General features: G+C 61.0%; 3 protein-coding genes across 3 annotated transcripts; 1 reads left to right on the plus strand and 2 right to left on the minus strand.

The window, feature by feature from the left end:
- Positions 1-3,846: 3,846 nt before the first annotated feature.
- DCS_00663 (uncharacterized protein) lies at positions 3,847-5,522 on the minus strand (the record flags this gene model as incomplete). Its single annotated transcript, XM_040798002.1, has 4 exons — positions 3,847-4,104; positions 4,170-4,435; positions 4,505-4,707; positions 4,759-5,522. The coding sequence occupies 4 exons, from the start codon at positions 5,520-5,522 to the stop codon at positions 3,847-3,849; spliced, it is 1,491 nt and encodes a 496-aa protein (XP_040658885.1).
- Positions 5,523-8,099: 2,577 nt separating this feature from the next.
- Positions 8,100-12,508, minus strand: DCS_00664 (GRAM domain containing protein; the record flags this gene model as incomplete). The annotated part of the gene is made up of 4 exons (XM_040798003.1): positions 8,100-8,758; positions 8,830-11,273; positions 11,384-12,152; positions 12,205-12,508. The coding sequence occupies 4 exons, from the start codon at positions 12,506-12,508 to the stop codon at positions 8,100-8,102; spliced, it is 4,176 nt and encodes a 1,391-aa protein (XP_040658886.1).
- A 1,506-nt stretch (positions 12,509-14,014) lies between these two features.
- Positions 14,015-15,565, plus strand: DCS_00665 (uncharacterized protein; the record flags this gene model as incomplete). The annotated part of the gene is made up of 1 exon (XM_040798004.1): positions 14,015-15,565. The coding sequence occupies one exon, from the start codon at positions 14,015-14,017 to the stop codon at positions 15,563-15,565; it is 1,551 nt and encodes a 516-aa protein (XP_040658887.1).
- Between the last annotated feature and the right edge of the window lie 47 nt (positions 15,566-15,612).

Here is a 15,612-nt window from a genome sequence, read left to right on the forward strand (position 1 = left end):
GCCAGCGGACGATGGAGCTGGACTAGGGCTACCTTAGTAGGAGCCAGGTGAAAGAGGACGGGGGCCGGTTGGCAAGCGGCCAAGAGGCTTGTACCACGTACTCTACTCCGTAGTTGTACAGCTACTCACTCCGTGGTACTGCTTACTTGCTTAACTGCTCAGCCACAGGCAGGCAGGCAGGCATCTACAGTAAAGTAAGTAATATACTTGGGGCGACTCACGTTTATTTGCAAGCACTGTGCGGAAACGGAGCACAGTACTAGAATACTTACTTGTACTTTATTAGTGTGCGATACGGGCGTTCTTGTACATTTACATTACATGTCTGTACTGTACATGTAGTATCACTGCATGCACCTGTAAATCATGACACACGCACTCCGTACTCTGCATTGCCTTGCCATTGCCGTGCAGGCCACAATAATGCAAGTGCCTCATGAGCGCCTTGCACGATGCCTTCCTCGTTCCTTGCCATCCTCGCCAGCCCCGACCTAGGACATCTCGGACCAGCGCGTGCTTCGCGTTCTGCTCCGTTTTGTTTGTGCCCTTCCATCCATCGCGTCTCATCGCACTGTACGCATCACCTCGTGACCTGTCCATTGCCAGCTCGTCCGACAAGATGCCTCGGCTACGGACGATGGACGACAGCATGCCTGCCTGCCCTTGCCTTTGCCCATGCGCCTTGCTGGCTGCCGTCTGGTACGCGGACGCCAGCCTTGCCGAGCGACGAAAGAAAGGCCGACACAGCACAGCAGCATAGGACAGCACTACAGCCAGCACGGCAACCCGACACGACAGCACACGATGCAATACGCGCGGTGCACAGCAGCGCACGCAGCACGTCGAAAGGCACGACCACGACACAGCGACGACACAGCGACGACATGACACGACACGACACGACACGGAACGATACGATACGACGCGGCACAACGACTGACGGTGACGGGACCGCCTCGACCTATCGTGGTCGTTACCTACCAACCATGCTCCTCCCCCCCGCAGCGGCACCGGAGAAAATCCTCGACCCTGGACGCACTTGGTCTCGGAGACACTGACTGACGCTCAGCGTCCATCGTTCACGTGACTCGCTGTTCGCGTATGTCGACAATTTTTTTATACTGGATTTGCATTCGTACGTGCGCACATGCATGGCATATCCGTACGAGCATACTGTGTTCCCCACACGTTGAGCTTGATACCTACTTGTTCACCTGTACCCCGTACGGCCCATAGCACGCCTATCCTGTACCTGTACAGTGCGGACGGACACTTGTCGCTGCATACATGTACAGTAAGAGTACAAATACCCCTACACCTATGGCATCCATGCCTATCCGTATCCGTACAAGACGCCTGCTCATACGGAGTACATGCCCGCATAACCTTGCGACTAGCATATCGCGCGTTCCCTTCGGCACTAGGCACTCGTGCGTGCTTGCTAGCAGTGAGCAGGTGGTCGGTGGTTGGGTGGCGGTAGGCACTCGGAAGCCAAGCGTCGGCTGGATAGCTGATGCTTGCTTGTCGTGCTCCTTGGCTCACCCACCATTGCTGGTGAGGAGTAAGTACTAAGCAAGCACATGTAGCGAGTGTGCCAGGTTAGGGGGCGGGCAACAAGGTAAACAAGGTCGGTGGCCAGCGTGTTGCGTGCATGGTATTGTGTCGACTCTCCAGGCATCATACATACGGCCAACACCCATCGCTCGCTCGCATGCACACACGCACGTACGGAAATGGTACGGCTATTTCCCTCACCGACATGGACAGGATGATGCATTGAACGACCCATGCAGGTGCACATTGCCTGATCACCGTCCATCAGCGGCGTCGGTCGCCGTCATCGCCCTTCCCGTCCAGTCGTCTGAGTCTTCCCATTGGTCATGACTGCCCCGCCTCGGCAGCCCACTGCTCCCCCCCCCCCCCCTTGGCCAAAAGCATGCGGCAGATCCCACAGGGCAAAAGGGGGCGTCGTTGTGAGCGCTGTCTCATCGAGTCATCGCCCCTGCGGATGGCCGCCGACGAACCCTGCGGCTACGTGCGGCGGCACCCTCCGCCCCGATCCCCTGTCCGTTCCTGTCACCCGCGCGCCGGTCCACGCCATCGGCCAAGTTCAGAAAATAGAACCCAGCACCCCTGGACCTCCCCTAGACCTCCCCCTGGACCATTGCCCAGGATACTTGTTGTACGGTGCATGCGTGTAGGGAGTGTCGAGTGCACGTGAACTACCTGCTCGCATGGCACACTTGCAAGAAGTTACGGCAGTACTCCGTACCGTTCGCACCATGTACGTGTGCGGATACCTGTAAGCGTGTGCTATTTGTAGTACTGTACAGAGGTGACATGTCAGTATGGTAGGTGTAAGGAGTACGGATACTGAGCGTACCTACTAGTATGCTATTAGTAGGCACTCTGCCAGTATTGATGGTTGGTTTTGGGTGTGCATGCCACGTAGTACATACCTAGGTACCTACCTAGGTACTAATTGCCTACTAACCGAGTACTCGCCTTCTGTCCGTGCTAACAGGTACCGCCGCATAGGCCTTGGGCCCTGAACAGTACAGAATCTGGTGGCAGCGTACCTCCACCCTTCTAGGGGCAGTGAGGAGCTGGTACTCGTAGAATCGTGTATTCCATCTCACCGTACGCCGACTACCCGCGTGCTTACTTTCGTGCAGTTGTATCGCAACTACATTTGAATTTGTGCTCTCGCATCTGGCGCCTACTGCTCCGTAGTATCCTGTACCGAACAGCTGACAGTGCTCGATGGTACTTTGCATGTCCGGAGTAGTAATATCTTACGAATACGAGGCAAGTATGCCTACCCTGTACATGTTCGTACCGTGCACCGGCGATCATGATGCGTTCTTGGGCAGGCAGTTCGTTGCGGTGCAGTGTGCCAGCACTACCAAGTACCACGTGTACATGTGCTCCGTACTAGGTACCTAGTCATGTAAGTAAGTGCTTCACACATTGCCCTCCAGCAAGTTCTGGTACCAGCTTGTACTTACTTACGGAGTACTGTACAGCACTTGGCTTGGTATTACCGAGTCCGCAGACGCTTTCGGGTGCGATGCAGCGCAATTCTCACCACGCACTCGAGGGTGCCACCAACACGATTTCGTACGACGGGTACCAGGTGGTCAGCGAGGCAGGCTCTACAACAGGCGGGCTTGTTAATAGGCTTCTATCATCGTGCGGACGGAAAAACAACGCAAAAGTCAATTTCATCCAGACTCCCTGGTTAGCCTAAACTCTAGTTGCTACATGCTCGGTACTACGCAAGTAGGTACCTAGTATTGACAAGTGTGAGCACACTCCGATCGCATCAGTGCATCCTCCACGAGTCCGAGTGCAGCGTTCATGGGCACTACGTGCTGCTGTAACGCTCCCCTTGACCTTGGACTGCGTCCTGCATGCACGTGAACTTTACCGACGTACGATTTGACCCCGTTGCTCGGACGCACAACTCCCAGGCTCATGACGAAGGGTATTTCGTGCTGTGCTCGTCCTACCTCCTCGTCCATTGCATGGGCAATAAATCATCGGCCTGCCGTTCCGTCTCCCTCCCCGTCATCGTTGTTGGTGCTGTCTCAACGCCCTCGCTTGCGTCGTACCGGCTGTCCATGCCGTCCCGCTGCCTGTTCCTCGGGCGCACGACGGAGACCACCCTCGGCCGCCCTGTCCTGCATCGCCCGCCTTGCGCGTGGCCGGATGCGTGCCAATTCGCCTGCCCCGAACGTTTGTGCATGCAAGCCACCATGCCGCGGCACCGGCACGGTAGGTTAGGCGTGGTGGCAGAACTCGGAGTTGTCAAGCTGCGTGAAGCGAGCCGGAAAGGCAGTTGCTTCATTCGGCGTCCTCGTCGTCGACGAACAAGTTGACGGTGCAGTCGGAGTCGTCGTCCTGGAAATAGCCCAAGATGAGCGTTTCGTCAGGTTCGGGGTACTGTAGAATAAACTTCATCAAGAACAGGCTGTGCCGGTAGTATCGCAGTCGCGGGTTGCTGTCGACGACGTCAAAGTGGAACGAGACGAACAGCGAATCCACCTGGCTCCGCACAAAGGGTATGTACTCGTCCCAGTAAACGCCCGGCGAGAGACGCATCTGGTTGGACCGCTCAGCATCGACCGAACGAGGTCACGTCGCTCGTCGCACCCGCATAAACGTACCTTGCCGACTCGCATCAAGTCGAGCTCGAGCCGCCGCGGGGTGACAAAGTGCTTCAAGACGTCGTCCAGAATCTCCCCCACGGCCCCTTGCCACCCGGCAACGCCGCCGTACCGCCGCCCGAGCACCGTCAGCGTGTCGCAGGCCGCCGTCTTGTAATCGCCCTCGTCGAGCGCATCCAAGCTGGCGTCTCGGAGATGCTCCAGGCACAAGGCGGCCGCCTGGACCTCCGTTCGGTTCTCGTCGTCGAGCGCCGAGTCTTCCAAGTCTAAAGAGATGCGACGCAGGTTAGAGAGGGCGTCGTCGAATCAATCTCGGCGCGGAGTGCGTGGCGGACCGTCCAAGAAGTACTGGGCAACAAAGACCAAGGAGTCGAACCGATTTCTGTGCAGACCGTCCGACGACCACCCTTGGCCTTTTCCGCCCTCAAAGTCTGGCTGCGACAGGTACGAGTCGGTGAGTTGGGTGAAATCGTCGTCTTTGACGTCCACCGGCTTCCACAGCATGCCGACCACTCGCATGTAGTCTTGCCTGTTGTACCTGCACATCCACGAGCAGTACGACACGACCTGATGAAACAACTCCCTGTACCTCGGGGCGTCGTCTTGTTCGTATATGATGCTGGACATTGCGTAGACGACGTGAACGAAGCTGAGCATTTTCATGGGACAAGGCTCCGATCGGCCTTCCATTATATCCACCATGGTGTCGAGGCCGACGGTGACGACGGCGGCTGTCGGCATGCTTCGAAAAACATGGGCCAAGGCGATGTCGCTATCGTCGGGGATGTTCTTCATCGACGTCTCAATGTGCAGCTTTAATCTGCTCCGTTCCGTTTCCACCAGGGGCAGCCCGCCATCCGGAGCGTCGCCATGGCGCTCGTCGGCCACCCCCCCGGCCTCGTCGCCGCCGTTGGTGGCAACATGGCCCTCCTCGGACCATCTTTCCCGTGGGCTTGGCTCGGCAATCGCCTCCTTTTCTTCCCGTCCCACGTCGGCATCACGCGGGGGCGTCTGCATCGAGGGGACCGAGTTCACCATGAGCACTTCTGGCCGAGGTCCGGGAACGGCATGGCCGCAGGGAATGACGTGCAAACCTACATGAACACGCGCAACGGCTTCATGGTTGCATTCGCTGAACCGGCGCGGAACCGATTGCGCAAGGTTCGCCACGTCATCCGCGGGGGATGGGGGGATCGAGTCGAGGCTGTCCGTCGAGCGGCGACCATCTGACGCGGACGATGTGGAGGAAGCGCCGCGGCTGGCAACTCTCGACGCCTCGTCGTCGGCGGTGAGTGCGTCGCCCGTCATCTTCCGGCCGGCACTTGATGGAGCGGAGGCGACGGGGACAATCATCATCGCTCGACGCCGGAACTGCGCGTCGACCAGCTGTTTGACGTAAGCCTTGGGACTTCAAGCAAGCCGGTTGATGCCGATGCTGCTCGGCGTGCTGCGGACAAAGGCGGCTTCCAGAGGAAAGGTGATCCGTCAATGGCGGACTGCCCATGATATACCACGGAGAAGGGGCGACAGCCCGCATCAAACATCATTCGATGGATACGCTGGAAAGTGCTCGGCCTTTGGAAAGGACGGGAAATGTTTGGCGATGGCCGTAACGGGCGGTGAGTAACGAGTCAACATGGAAAATCTCGTCCATCTCATCTCATTCGGCTGCCACTCCAACGCAAGAGGGGTAGGAAAGGAGGCAAGAAAATGAGGTTGGAGCTGCAACTAAGCAGATAGATGCCTGCCCAGGCCAAGAAAAAAAAAGCCTCATCGCAAGCCAGCATTTCTGAATATGTCATTGGGGAGTCATTTCGCGCCCAAGGTGGCATAGGTGTCGGTCTCGGAGAAGTCGCGACGGATGCCGACGAGCGTCACAACGGCCGCCTTCACTGGCACTTGACGAGCATCGGCCGAGCGAATCCCCTCAAGCAAGGCACGAGAGGACACTGTCCGAGAGCTAGGCCATGACAAAAATCGAGACGAAATCCTGCCTCGCCCATGTGGAACAAGAGCGTAAAGTAGCCTACTCACCGTATATTCTCAACGTCGGAATCGCGAGGGGGGGCAATCGAGACGTAGGGCGTGCAAAGGAACCGGTTCGACAATAGAGGCAGACCTGCGGTGTACAGAGACGTTCACTGCATACCTTCACCGTCGTGGGGTCCTGTCCTTCTTGTAGGCAAAGGCAAGCCGACCTGCAGGCGCTGTAGAAATGGAGCTGAGTCGAAGAAGCAGGGGGGTTCGTCGGTTGAGGGTCGGTTGAGGTCGCGAGAAGGGATGCGGCAGGTCGACAACGCCCGACAGGTGTGGTATACTTATAACTTACCCTGCCTGGGCAGCAGGGTCGACGGTACGAGTCGGGGAGGCCTGCGGATGACGTGACGCGATCGAGGTCAGCCATGATTCCCATTGTTCGATCATATCCACGGGAGGTAACCTGGCCGTCACCTCCCCATTCGCAACAGACGGGAGGAAGGACCGAGGTGTGGCAGCCACGGCGTCCATCGGGCTTGATACATCGGATCTTTCGATGAATGGTGTGAGGTTATTTTGGTCCTGCTGTGCTGTGGAGGGATCCTGTGGTGTAGGTGTAGTAGGGTATTGGAGGCATGAAGCAGGGCATGGGGTCGGTGGTTGCTTGGACCTGGTGTATACCTCTGTTAGTATGTACGAGTAGAGCACTAAGTACTAGTGCTCGCAATGGACTGGTGGTGCTCGTACTTGCAAGAATTACAGTGTGTGCTCGTGCCTACTGTAGTTGTGTACTTACATGTACAAGTACTTAGTACTGCACAACCGTACTTATCTACTGTGCACCCAAGTATGGTTGTACAGCACTAAGGTATGGCGCGTACTTGTGTTGTGCACAAGCGTACGGAGTACGGAGTACTGCACTTACCTACATAGTAGGTACTACCTAGGTACTAGGTACTGTAGGTACTAGGTACTGTAGGTACTAGGTACCTAGTAGGGGCCTAATAGTAGTTTGGACACTTGAGGTATGGGTGGGGGCAGAGCAGCATCCAGTGACACCTGCTACCAGTCTAAAGGAGGGGGGGAGTGCCTGGCAGGTGTACTGTAAAGGGGGGGATGGGGGATGGAGGGGGGGGGTGAGGAATGCCGTTTGCTCGCGGAAGACTTGCCACTACCATTAATACTGGTTCGTCCACTATAATACAGGCTTCCAGGGAAGGTCGACGGCGGGGGGCACTCGCGGAACTCGGGAGCACTTGGTTCCCGTTGACTAGGCACGTACTGCTCCGTACCTTGGTAGACTCCTGTCTAGTACGGAGCACCCCCCCTCCATACTCCAGGCCAACGACCCACTTCATCGCCTACCAAGAGCATCATCCAAATGACAAGACGATGGAATCACACCTAAACCTTGCCGCAATAAACATGCCATCGCACAACCGCTAACAGAAAGTTTTGTTTCACCTTGGACGCAGTCATTGCGCTTCTCCTTGCCGTCTACAGCTGCATCCTCGACCTCAAATCGACCAGCAGAACTGGCTCGTACGAGTCGTCGACGTCATCACAGGCACCCGACGACTTCTTGTTTGTCGTCGCTCGAAGCCTATCGCGAGCAAGGTTCATGCCCTCGTCCTTCTTCACATATCCCAAAGTCGCCGACCGTTCGCCGACAGGCAGCCAAGCCGCATCACGACCTGTTGTGAGGGAGAGGAAGACGAGAGCGGGCGGGAGAGTGGAGGAGACGATGCATGCTTGCGCGTCGCGCTCCGTACCCAAGACGTATTGTTACAAGTATATACGTACGCTATGTAGTCGTCGTAAATGATGCACGCACGGTAACCGAGTCCAGGAGTCCAGACGCCTGCCCCGATGCCGCTATGCTATACCCTCGGCTCCATGCCCGCCTCGGCTTCCTCTCCCTCGTCACCCGCCACGTCACCTTGCCTTCCCACCTCAGCGGGAACCCTGGGCCTCGTTCGCCTTTCCGACCACCTCCCGGAGCACCCTGAGCTTCTCTTCCGTCACGCGGATGGCCTCCTCCATCTCCCGAGCGTTCATGCGCTCCTCCCGCAGCCGCTCCTCAGCCGTCCGCGGCTCCATCGCCCTCCGCCGGCCGTTCGGCATGTCCGAACTCAATCGCTCGAGGCCGACGCGCTCCTCGAGCCAGTCCCACAGTTCGCTATCCTGCCGCCTCCACATCTCCTCGTAGGCGGCGAGCCGGTCGGCGCTGTAGAAGCCAATGTCCGGCCCGGCGCCCTTTCGGGGCCCGGACCCGAAGCCGAACCACATGGCGACGAGCAGGCCGACGAGGAGGCCGTACATGACGTTGCCCGTGAGCACCGGCCGGACGAGATCGACGAGCGGCTCGAGGAGGCCCCTGACCGGCTCCAGAGGGCCCCAGCCCTGCTTCGCGGCGTGCTTCGACCTCGCCGACTCGTCGTTGCCCTCGGCTGACTGGAGCGCCTTGCTCTTCTTGGGCTTCTTCTTGGCCCTCGTCGAGCCGTTGGGCCCCGTGCCCGCCCGCGGCCGCGTCGACGCGCCCGACTTGAGGGCGGCGAACAATTCCTTGCAGTACTGCGTCTGGCCGTCGACGACGCCCTTTTCGATGGGGCCTGCGTTCGTCCGCGTCGGTCAGCCATCCGTTCAACGTGTTCGCCTCGTGCTGGCCGCGCGCCTCACTCACCCTTGAGCCAGCTTTTCCCCGTCCACTCGGTCGTGCAGTTGACCTGGACGCGCGTCGCGTTGTTCTCGGCCCACGAGAGGCAGTACTTTGTCTTGACGGAGAAGACGTTTCCGCTCGGCACGTCGGGATTCTGCGTCGAGATGCTCAGGCTGACGGCCTTGTCCAGGTCGAAGACGTCGAGCGTCTCGGCGACGATGCACTTGGTCTGCCGCGGCCCGATGGACGCCGTGAGAGGCTTGATGTACGAGTAGGTGCGGGTCTTGTTGTCCGGGCCCAGCCCCTTCTTGTCGTCCATCTGCAGCTCGGTGCACTTCTGGTCGCCCGTCAACCACTTGGACATCCAGGCGACCGACGCGGGCCCGAAGACGAGGTCGTAGACCTTGCCGAGCGGCGCGGGGACGACGTCGTCGCCGACGACCTTGTCGTAGTGCGCGGCGGCGTCGGCGCATTCCGTCGGCGCGTGGCTGGCGGGGCCGGGAAAGTCGGCCGACGGGCTCGTCGGCGACGACGTCTCCCGCGGCGCCTCGCTCGAGACGCCGTTGACGACGGTCCTCGAGGAGACCTTGCGCAGGCCGGGCCGCTCGGGCTCGGGCTCGAGGCCGGACACGTCCGTCGCCTGCGTCGCGGGCACGTCGTTCTCCTCCTCGTCGTAGAAGTCGTCGTCCTCGCCCTCGTCGCTGCCGTCGTCGGATTCCGACGCCACCTCCTGCGTCTCGTTGTCCTGGCCGGCCGGCTCGGCGTCGATCTTCTCCGTCTTGTCGCCGCCGGTGCCCTCGAGCCGGACGCCGTTGAGGGTGCTCCTCAGGGTCGGGTGGCCGAGCTTCCATATGTTGATGATGAGATCGTAGGTCGCGTCGCGGCTGGTGAAGCTGGCGAAGATGTGCTTCGCGTGCAGCGTCGAGATCATGAGGCCGTTCTTGAAGAGCAGGGCCGTGCTCCGCTTCTCGACCGAGACGATCTCGTCGAAGCTGACGACGAGCATCGTCGTCCAGCCGAGGATGTTGCTGCTGAAGCAGAGGTGGCCCTCGGAGACGTAGAGGCGACCGTGGGCGAGGATTTCCCGCTGCAGGGCGCAGCTGTAGTCCTCGATGAGGTAGTCGTCGTCGGGCACGCTCTTGAAGAGCCGGTGAAAGTCGCGGTTCCGCTTTTTGCTGGCGATGGCGAAGCCCGTGAGCTTCGGCACGCCGAAGCTCGCGCTCGGCGAGATGACGGAGCTCGGGGCGGCGCCGGCGGGGGCGCCGACCGTCGTCCCGGTGCCGCCCGTGGTGACGGAGCTCCCCCGCTTCCGGCGGGTCCTGATGGCGCTTCGGATGCTCGAGCTTCGCTGCATCGGCGCGCTCGACTTGCCCTCGGTCGGGTCCGGCTGGAGGGGCGGAGAGGCGACGGCGACGTCGACCAGCGAGCGCGGCCGGCTCGCCGCCTCCTCGGGCGCCGCCTCGGCGACGCGGGTCTGGGGGTCGACGGGCGCCGACTCGGATCTCGTCCTCGAGTCGACGACATCCGGGAACTTGGCGCTCGCCGGCGAGGTCACGGAGCCGGACGTCTCGGCGATGCCGAACTGGCTCAAGCACAGGTCGCCGCTGCCCAGGGTTCGGACGGCCGACTCCTTGTGGTCCATCGAGCCGCTGATTCGCGGTTCGGGCTCCGGTTCGGGCTCGGCGCCGTCGGGCGGGTGCACGGGCGACGGCTGCGGCTTGGCGAGGCTCGAACGGCTCTTGTTGCCTCCGAGGCTGATGCTCGGCGTCGGTATGTTATTGCTGATGGTCGTCGCCGCGTTCTGGGCGGCCGAGAGGACCGAGGAGAAGAAGCCGGTGGAGGAGCTGGCGGCGGGCAGCGAAGTCTCGGCCGTCTCGTCGGTGGGCGTGAGGGGCGCCGAGGTGATGCTGGAGAGCTTGCTGGGCACGAGCGAGATGGAGCCGGATTTGCTCCTTCGGCGAGCCGTCATGCTATGCAGGGCGGACAGGCTGCTGATGCTGCTGCCATCTGCACCGGAGCCAGGGCTCGCCCGGGTCCCGGCGACGCGGCTGTCGGGCGTCGAGGCGGCGACGACGTCTTGTCGGTCCGTCGGCGTCGGCGGCGTGTTCACGATGACCGGGGCCGGCCTGTCGGCGGGCGGCGGCGTTCGAGGGGGATGGGTCACGATCCGGGGCGGCTGCCTCGAGTGTTCGTCGGGCGACGTCGGCACCCTCGCGGCGGCCGGAGGCTCGATGACGAAGCCGTCCTGGGACTCGGGCGAGGCGGCGAGGAGGCTGCTGCGACCGTCGTGGCGATGCGAAGGGCTCGGGGTGTGGCGATACTGGGCTTCAAAGTACGACTGGGCGTTGAGGTGCTCGGCTTGGACGACGGGTGGTGGTGATGACGTTGACAAGTATGCCGTCCGGGTCGGGTGCGCGGAAATGGTGGCAGGACGAGGTGCTGCTGGTGGGGAGCTGACGGGTCGTGCTCTATACGGACAGCCGGTCGGGCCGGGGTCAGCAACGCACAGTTTCTTCTTCGCCCGAGCGCGCAAATGCCAGAACACAAGAAAGAGGCTTGAAACTGGGGAGGGGGTCACGCCGGCTCGGCCGGAGATGCAAGGGGGACAGGGTAAGCGGATCGGCCGGGACCGTGGGTAAGCGAGCGAGCGAGCGGACCGTCGACGCGAGCATCAGGTCCGGCAAGCGGTGCACAGTCCCAGGTCATCATGCAGCATCCATGACCCATCATCCCGGTCGCCACGACCGCGGCGACACCACCATGACCACGGCCGTCATCATCGTCGTCATCATCGTCACGGCCGTGGCCATGGCCATACATCAAGACGTAAAACGGAGTGGGGGTTGGGTGGGTGCGGGCCACGTACGCATAGGCCGCAGCCGTATATGACTCGCGCAGGGCCGAGCCTGAGCCGTACGAGCGAAAGCTCCTGCGATCCAGCTCCTCGTCGTAACCGGCCGTCATCATCGAGCGGGCATCGTCGCTATCGAGGCCGTTCCAGCGGGGTCCGTTGGCTTCGCCGTCGAGCGTCGCCGTCCTGGCCAGCTTGTTTTTTCTCCGCCTGCGCTTGACGGAAAGAGACCTTGGCAAAAGCTTCGCCAGGCCACTGCCGCTGCTGACGTCCATCGTGCTGCTGCCGCACGCTGCGGGTCTGCCCGTCTCGGCCGTCGTCCAGTGCTGTGCCGTGCCGTGCCGCGCAGGTGCAGCGGCGGTTGAAGGGCAAAGGGTCAAGGTCAGAGGACGTAGGGAACCGGTGTCGAAGGATGGTGGCGAAGCGATGATAATTCGGCGACCACGGCGGATGCCTTCAGGGGCAGCCGCAGGCTTGGCACCCGCTACGAGCGCTGCTACGGGGGGCGAAGGGGGGGATTAATTACAAGTCATCAAAGGCGAGCCTACCTGACACGCCAGGCGGTAGGGTAGCATGTGCCTCGAGATTGCAGAAGAAAAGTGATGCAATAGGAAGAAACGGCGGCGTGCTTTGGCCAGGGCAGAGCGAGCGAATTCGAATCGTCGATGCAGCGGAATGACGTGATGTAATGAGGAACCTGCTGGAAATTATTTCAATGTCCGACGAGAATACGATCCTGTTAGGTGCCAGCTTGACTCCGTACTTGTCCATTTGTACGAGGGTACTTGCCGAATGCGGATACGATCGCCGTGCGGGTACAAGCTGGCTGGCTTGCCTCTGCAGTGTCGTCATGGCGTGGGCCTGGCACCTGCTAGTACAGTACATGATGAAAGCACTGTACGGAGTACAGTACGAATTACAGTACGGAGTAATTACGATTATTACGGAGTACAGTAGGAGTCCTTGCACGCATAGGCTCGTCCCGACCGTACAAGTACAGCTTGGTAATTACACTACGCCTACTTACGGTGCCATCGCAGCGCTAGACCCAAGCCTCGGGGGCCAGGCTGCATCGCTGCCGGAAGAGTCACCCTGACTTGCAGAATGTGTCAATTCATCGCGGTTGGGTACCGAGCCGAGTATGCGGCGTCTGCTGCTGGGTTCAACGAGGGAGGTCATGCAGCAACACAGTGTACGGGCAAGTACAGGAAGCGACGGATACTGGTTGGCTGTCGAGTAATACCTAGTACACCTAGTAACAAACTCAGTTCCCACCTAGTACTAACCTTGCCGCTCTAGCAGTTCGACGAAGGCGGTCGATACACCAGCATTGTACACTAGTTGTTCCGCACAGCTTCCTTCCTACCAGTGCGCTTCCTACCAGTGCGGAAACTGCTTGTAGGCGTTATTACCTTAGTACTAGGTAGTACAGAGCATGGAGCACGATGTGCAGTACCTGCGGATGCAGAGGCTACGAGTACGAGTGCAAGTACAAGTGCTTACATAAAAGTTCATTTGCACACCACCGATGACGCCATGTGTAGCACCAACTGGCACATGGTAGTTGCTGTAGAGCGATGGAAGGGACCTAGTCATGCCTTAGCCCTGCGAGTAAAAGGCTGGCTCCCTTGTTTCGCAACTGATGGTACGCCGTGCCTACCGAGGCCACGCACACGTAGATATCTAACTCGTATCGAGGCTGGCATAGCAGACTGTTGGGGTGTATGCATGCGCGTGCGGTGGTCGTTTGGATGAAGCCCAATGATGGCCCGCGTGACAGCTGCGTGACAGCTGCTTGTACAAGCTCACCTACTAATGGTAGTAGCTTCAAGGTACCTGCTAATAGCGTGCTACATCAAGGTACCTGGTAGGTACCGTGTCCGCACTGTACTGAACAATACCAAGTACAAGCGAGTACTTCAGGAGTTGGTCAACGCGCAGGAAGCTCGCGCTAGGTTCGCTGCCGAATCGGGGATCTGCTGGCGGCTCGGTGCGCACCCGTGGCAGCAGCAACGCGACTCCCAAGTATACATCGTGTTGTACTCCGTACAGTACACCTACCTGTCTGCACAAACACCAACCCCCTCCCCCCCCCTTCCCCCCCCCCCTCTCGGGACTCTTGACATTCACCTCAGACCTCAAACTTCGTACAAACGTCCATCATCAACATTTTCCCGACGTGCAGGACCGATCCTGCGTACTGCGACGACCAACGCAACTGCTCGCCTCCTCACGTAACCGCCCCCAGAATATGGCGGCCGCCTGTTCCGCCGATTGAGCGCACGACACTTACGCACTCCCATAGCAACGACCACCGCCGACGGCCAGCAGCCTCCGTCGCATCCCTTCGTTGGCAGCATGGACTCGTCTCCTCTCGTCAAGGCGCGCGATCACGCCCGCGCAGCCGCCGTCGCGACCCGCCAGCAGGCGTCGGACTCGACGGTTGCCATCAGCGAGCACACCTTGGCGGCCGGCGAGTTCGCCGTCGCCGGACGCAGCGCCACGAGCATCGAGGTCCTGCGCACGCTGAAGCTCCTCGAGGACCACCACAGGAGGCTGGCCGAGATCCTCAGGATGCCCCACGAGCCGAGCGAGCCCACGGCCGACGACACGGCCGGCGAAAAGTCGCCTCGGTCGGAAAAGGATCGTCCCGACGGCGAGGACGGAGGGCAGCAGACCAACAGGGAGCCCCCCGCCGCCCGACCGGCGCACGTGGCCGGCCACGCCCAACCACGACGGATGCCGTCCCGTGAGCTGTCGTCGTCGATAGCCAGCAAGCTAGCCTCGGCGAGAGGCGTCCGGTCCAAGTACCGGGGCCAGCCTCTCAGCCCCAGCGTCTCCAACGACCAGGCGCCCGGCAACGTCGACTCCCATCCGCGTAGGGACGAGTCCCAAGCCAAGATGCACAAGCTCATGGACCACGGCACCGGCAGGCCGACGTGGGTACCGCCGTCCCTGCTGCTGCAAGAATCCAGCGGCCGAGCCAAGGGTGGTCCGGCCTCGGAGGCCTTGCACGCGAAGGCGGCGAGCGACGACGACGGAGGCTACGGTCGATTCTACAGCACCTTTGGCAGCCTCATCAACAAGATCTCCGCGCCGCTGGCGTTCGCGGGCCTGCCGCTCATACAGGAGGAGGCCACGTCGTCGGAGCTGGCGCCCGAGCTGGCCCAGCTCCAGCCGTCGGCCGGATCCCCGCCCTCGTCGAGGCGCAAGCTTCCCTCTTCGGTGCCCTCCGGCTCCGGCTCCCCCCATCTCGATCCGGACCTGTCCAGGATTTTCTCAAAGGCCACGATGCAGGCGCTCGCCCGGGACGGCCACGCCTCGAGCGACTCGTTCTACGTGGTGCCGACGAGCGGCCACACCATGTCGTACGCCAACATTCTCATGTACGCGGAGAAGGAGAAGCGCCGGCACGAGGCGTCGGCCCACGGCGAGGCGGCGCCTCCGACCGAGGACGATGACGACTTCGTCGACGCGCGCGAGACGCCGTTTCCGCTGTCGCCCGGGTCCCGGCGCAAGGTGGTGCGGAAGCAGGCGGAGCAGGAGCTGCGCAACACCGTCGAGGAGCTCAGTCTGGAGAACCAGTCGCTCAAGGGCATGCTCGACAACGTGTCGAAGCGCCTCCACGCCTTCGAGGTGAGCTCTCAGCACTCGGCCATGGCGCTGGCCGAGAGCCTCCGGACGATGCAGCCCGGTTCGCCGAGCGTGCCGCCGGCGGGCAGGCCGTCGGACGTCGAGGAGCAGCTGGCGGCCGTCGTGAAGCAGATGGAGCGGCTCGAGAGGGACAACCGAAAGATGCAGAAGACGTTGGACAAGTACCGCGAGAAGTGGGACCTCCTCAAGGCCGGGGCCAAGGCGCGACGGGAGGCGCAGGCGAGCGACAGCGTCGAGGACGCGCGCCAGAGCTAGCGAGCCAGGTCGCTCCGTCGCGCGAGAAGGCTTCGGTGTCGCCCGCT

Source organism: Drechmeria coniospora, chromosome 01 (genome assembly GCF_001625195.1).
Source record: "Drechmeria coniospora strain ARSEF 6962 chromosome 01, whole genome shotgun sequence".
Taxonomy (NCBI): domain Eukaryota; kingdom Fungi; phylum Ascomycota; class Sordariomycetes; order Hypocreales; family Ophiocordycipitaceae; genus Drechmeria; species Drechmeria coniospora.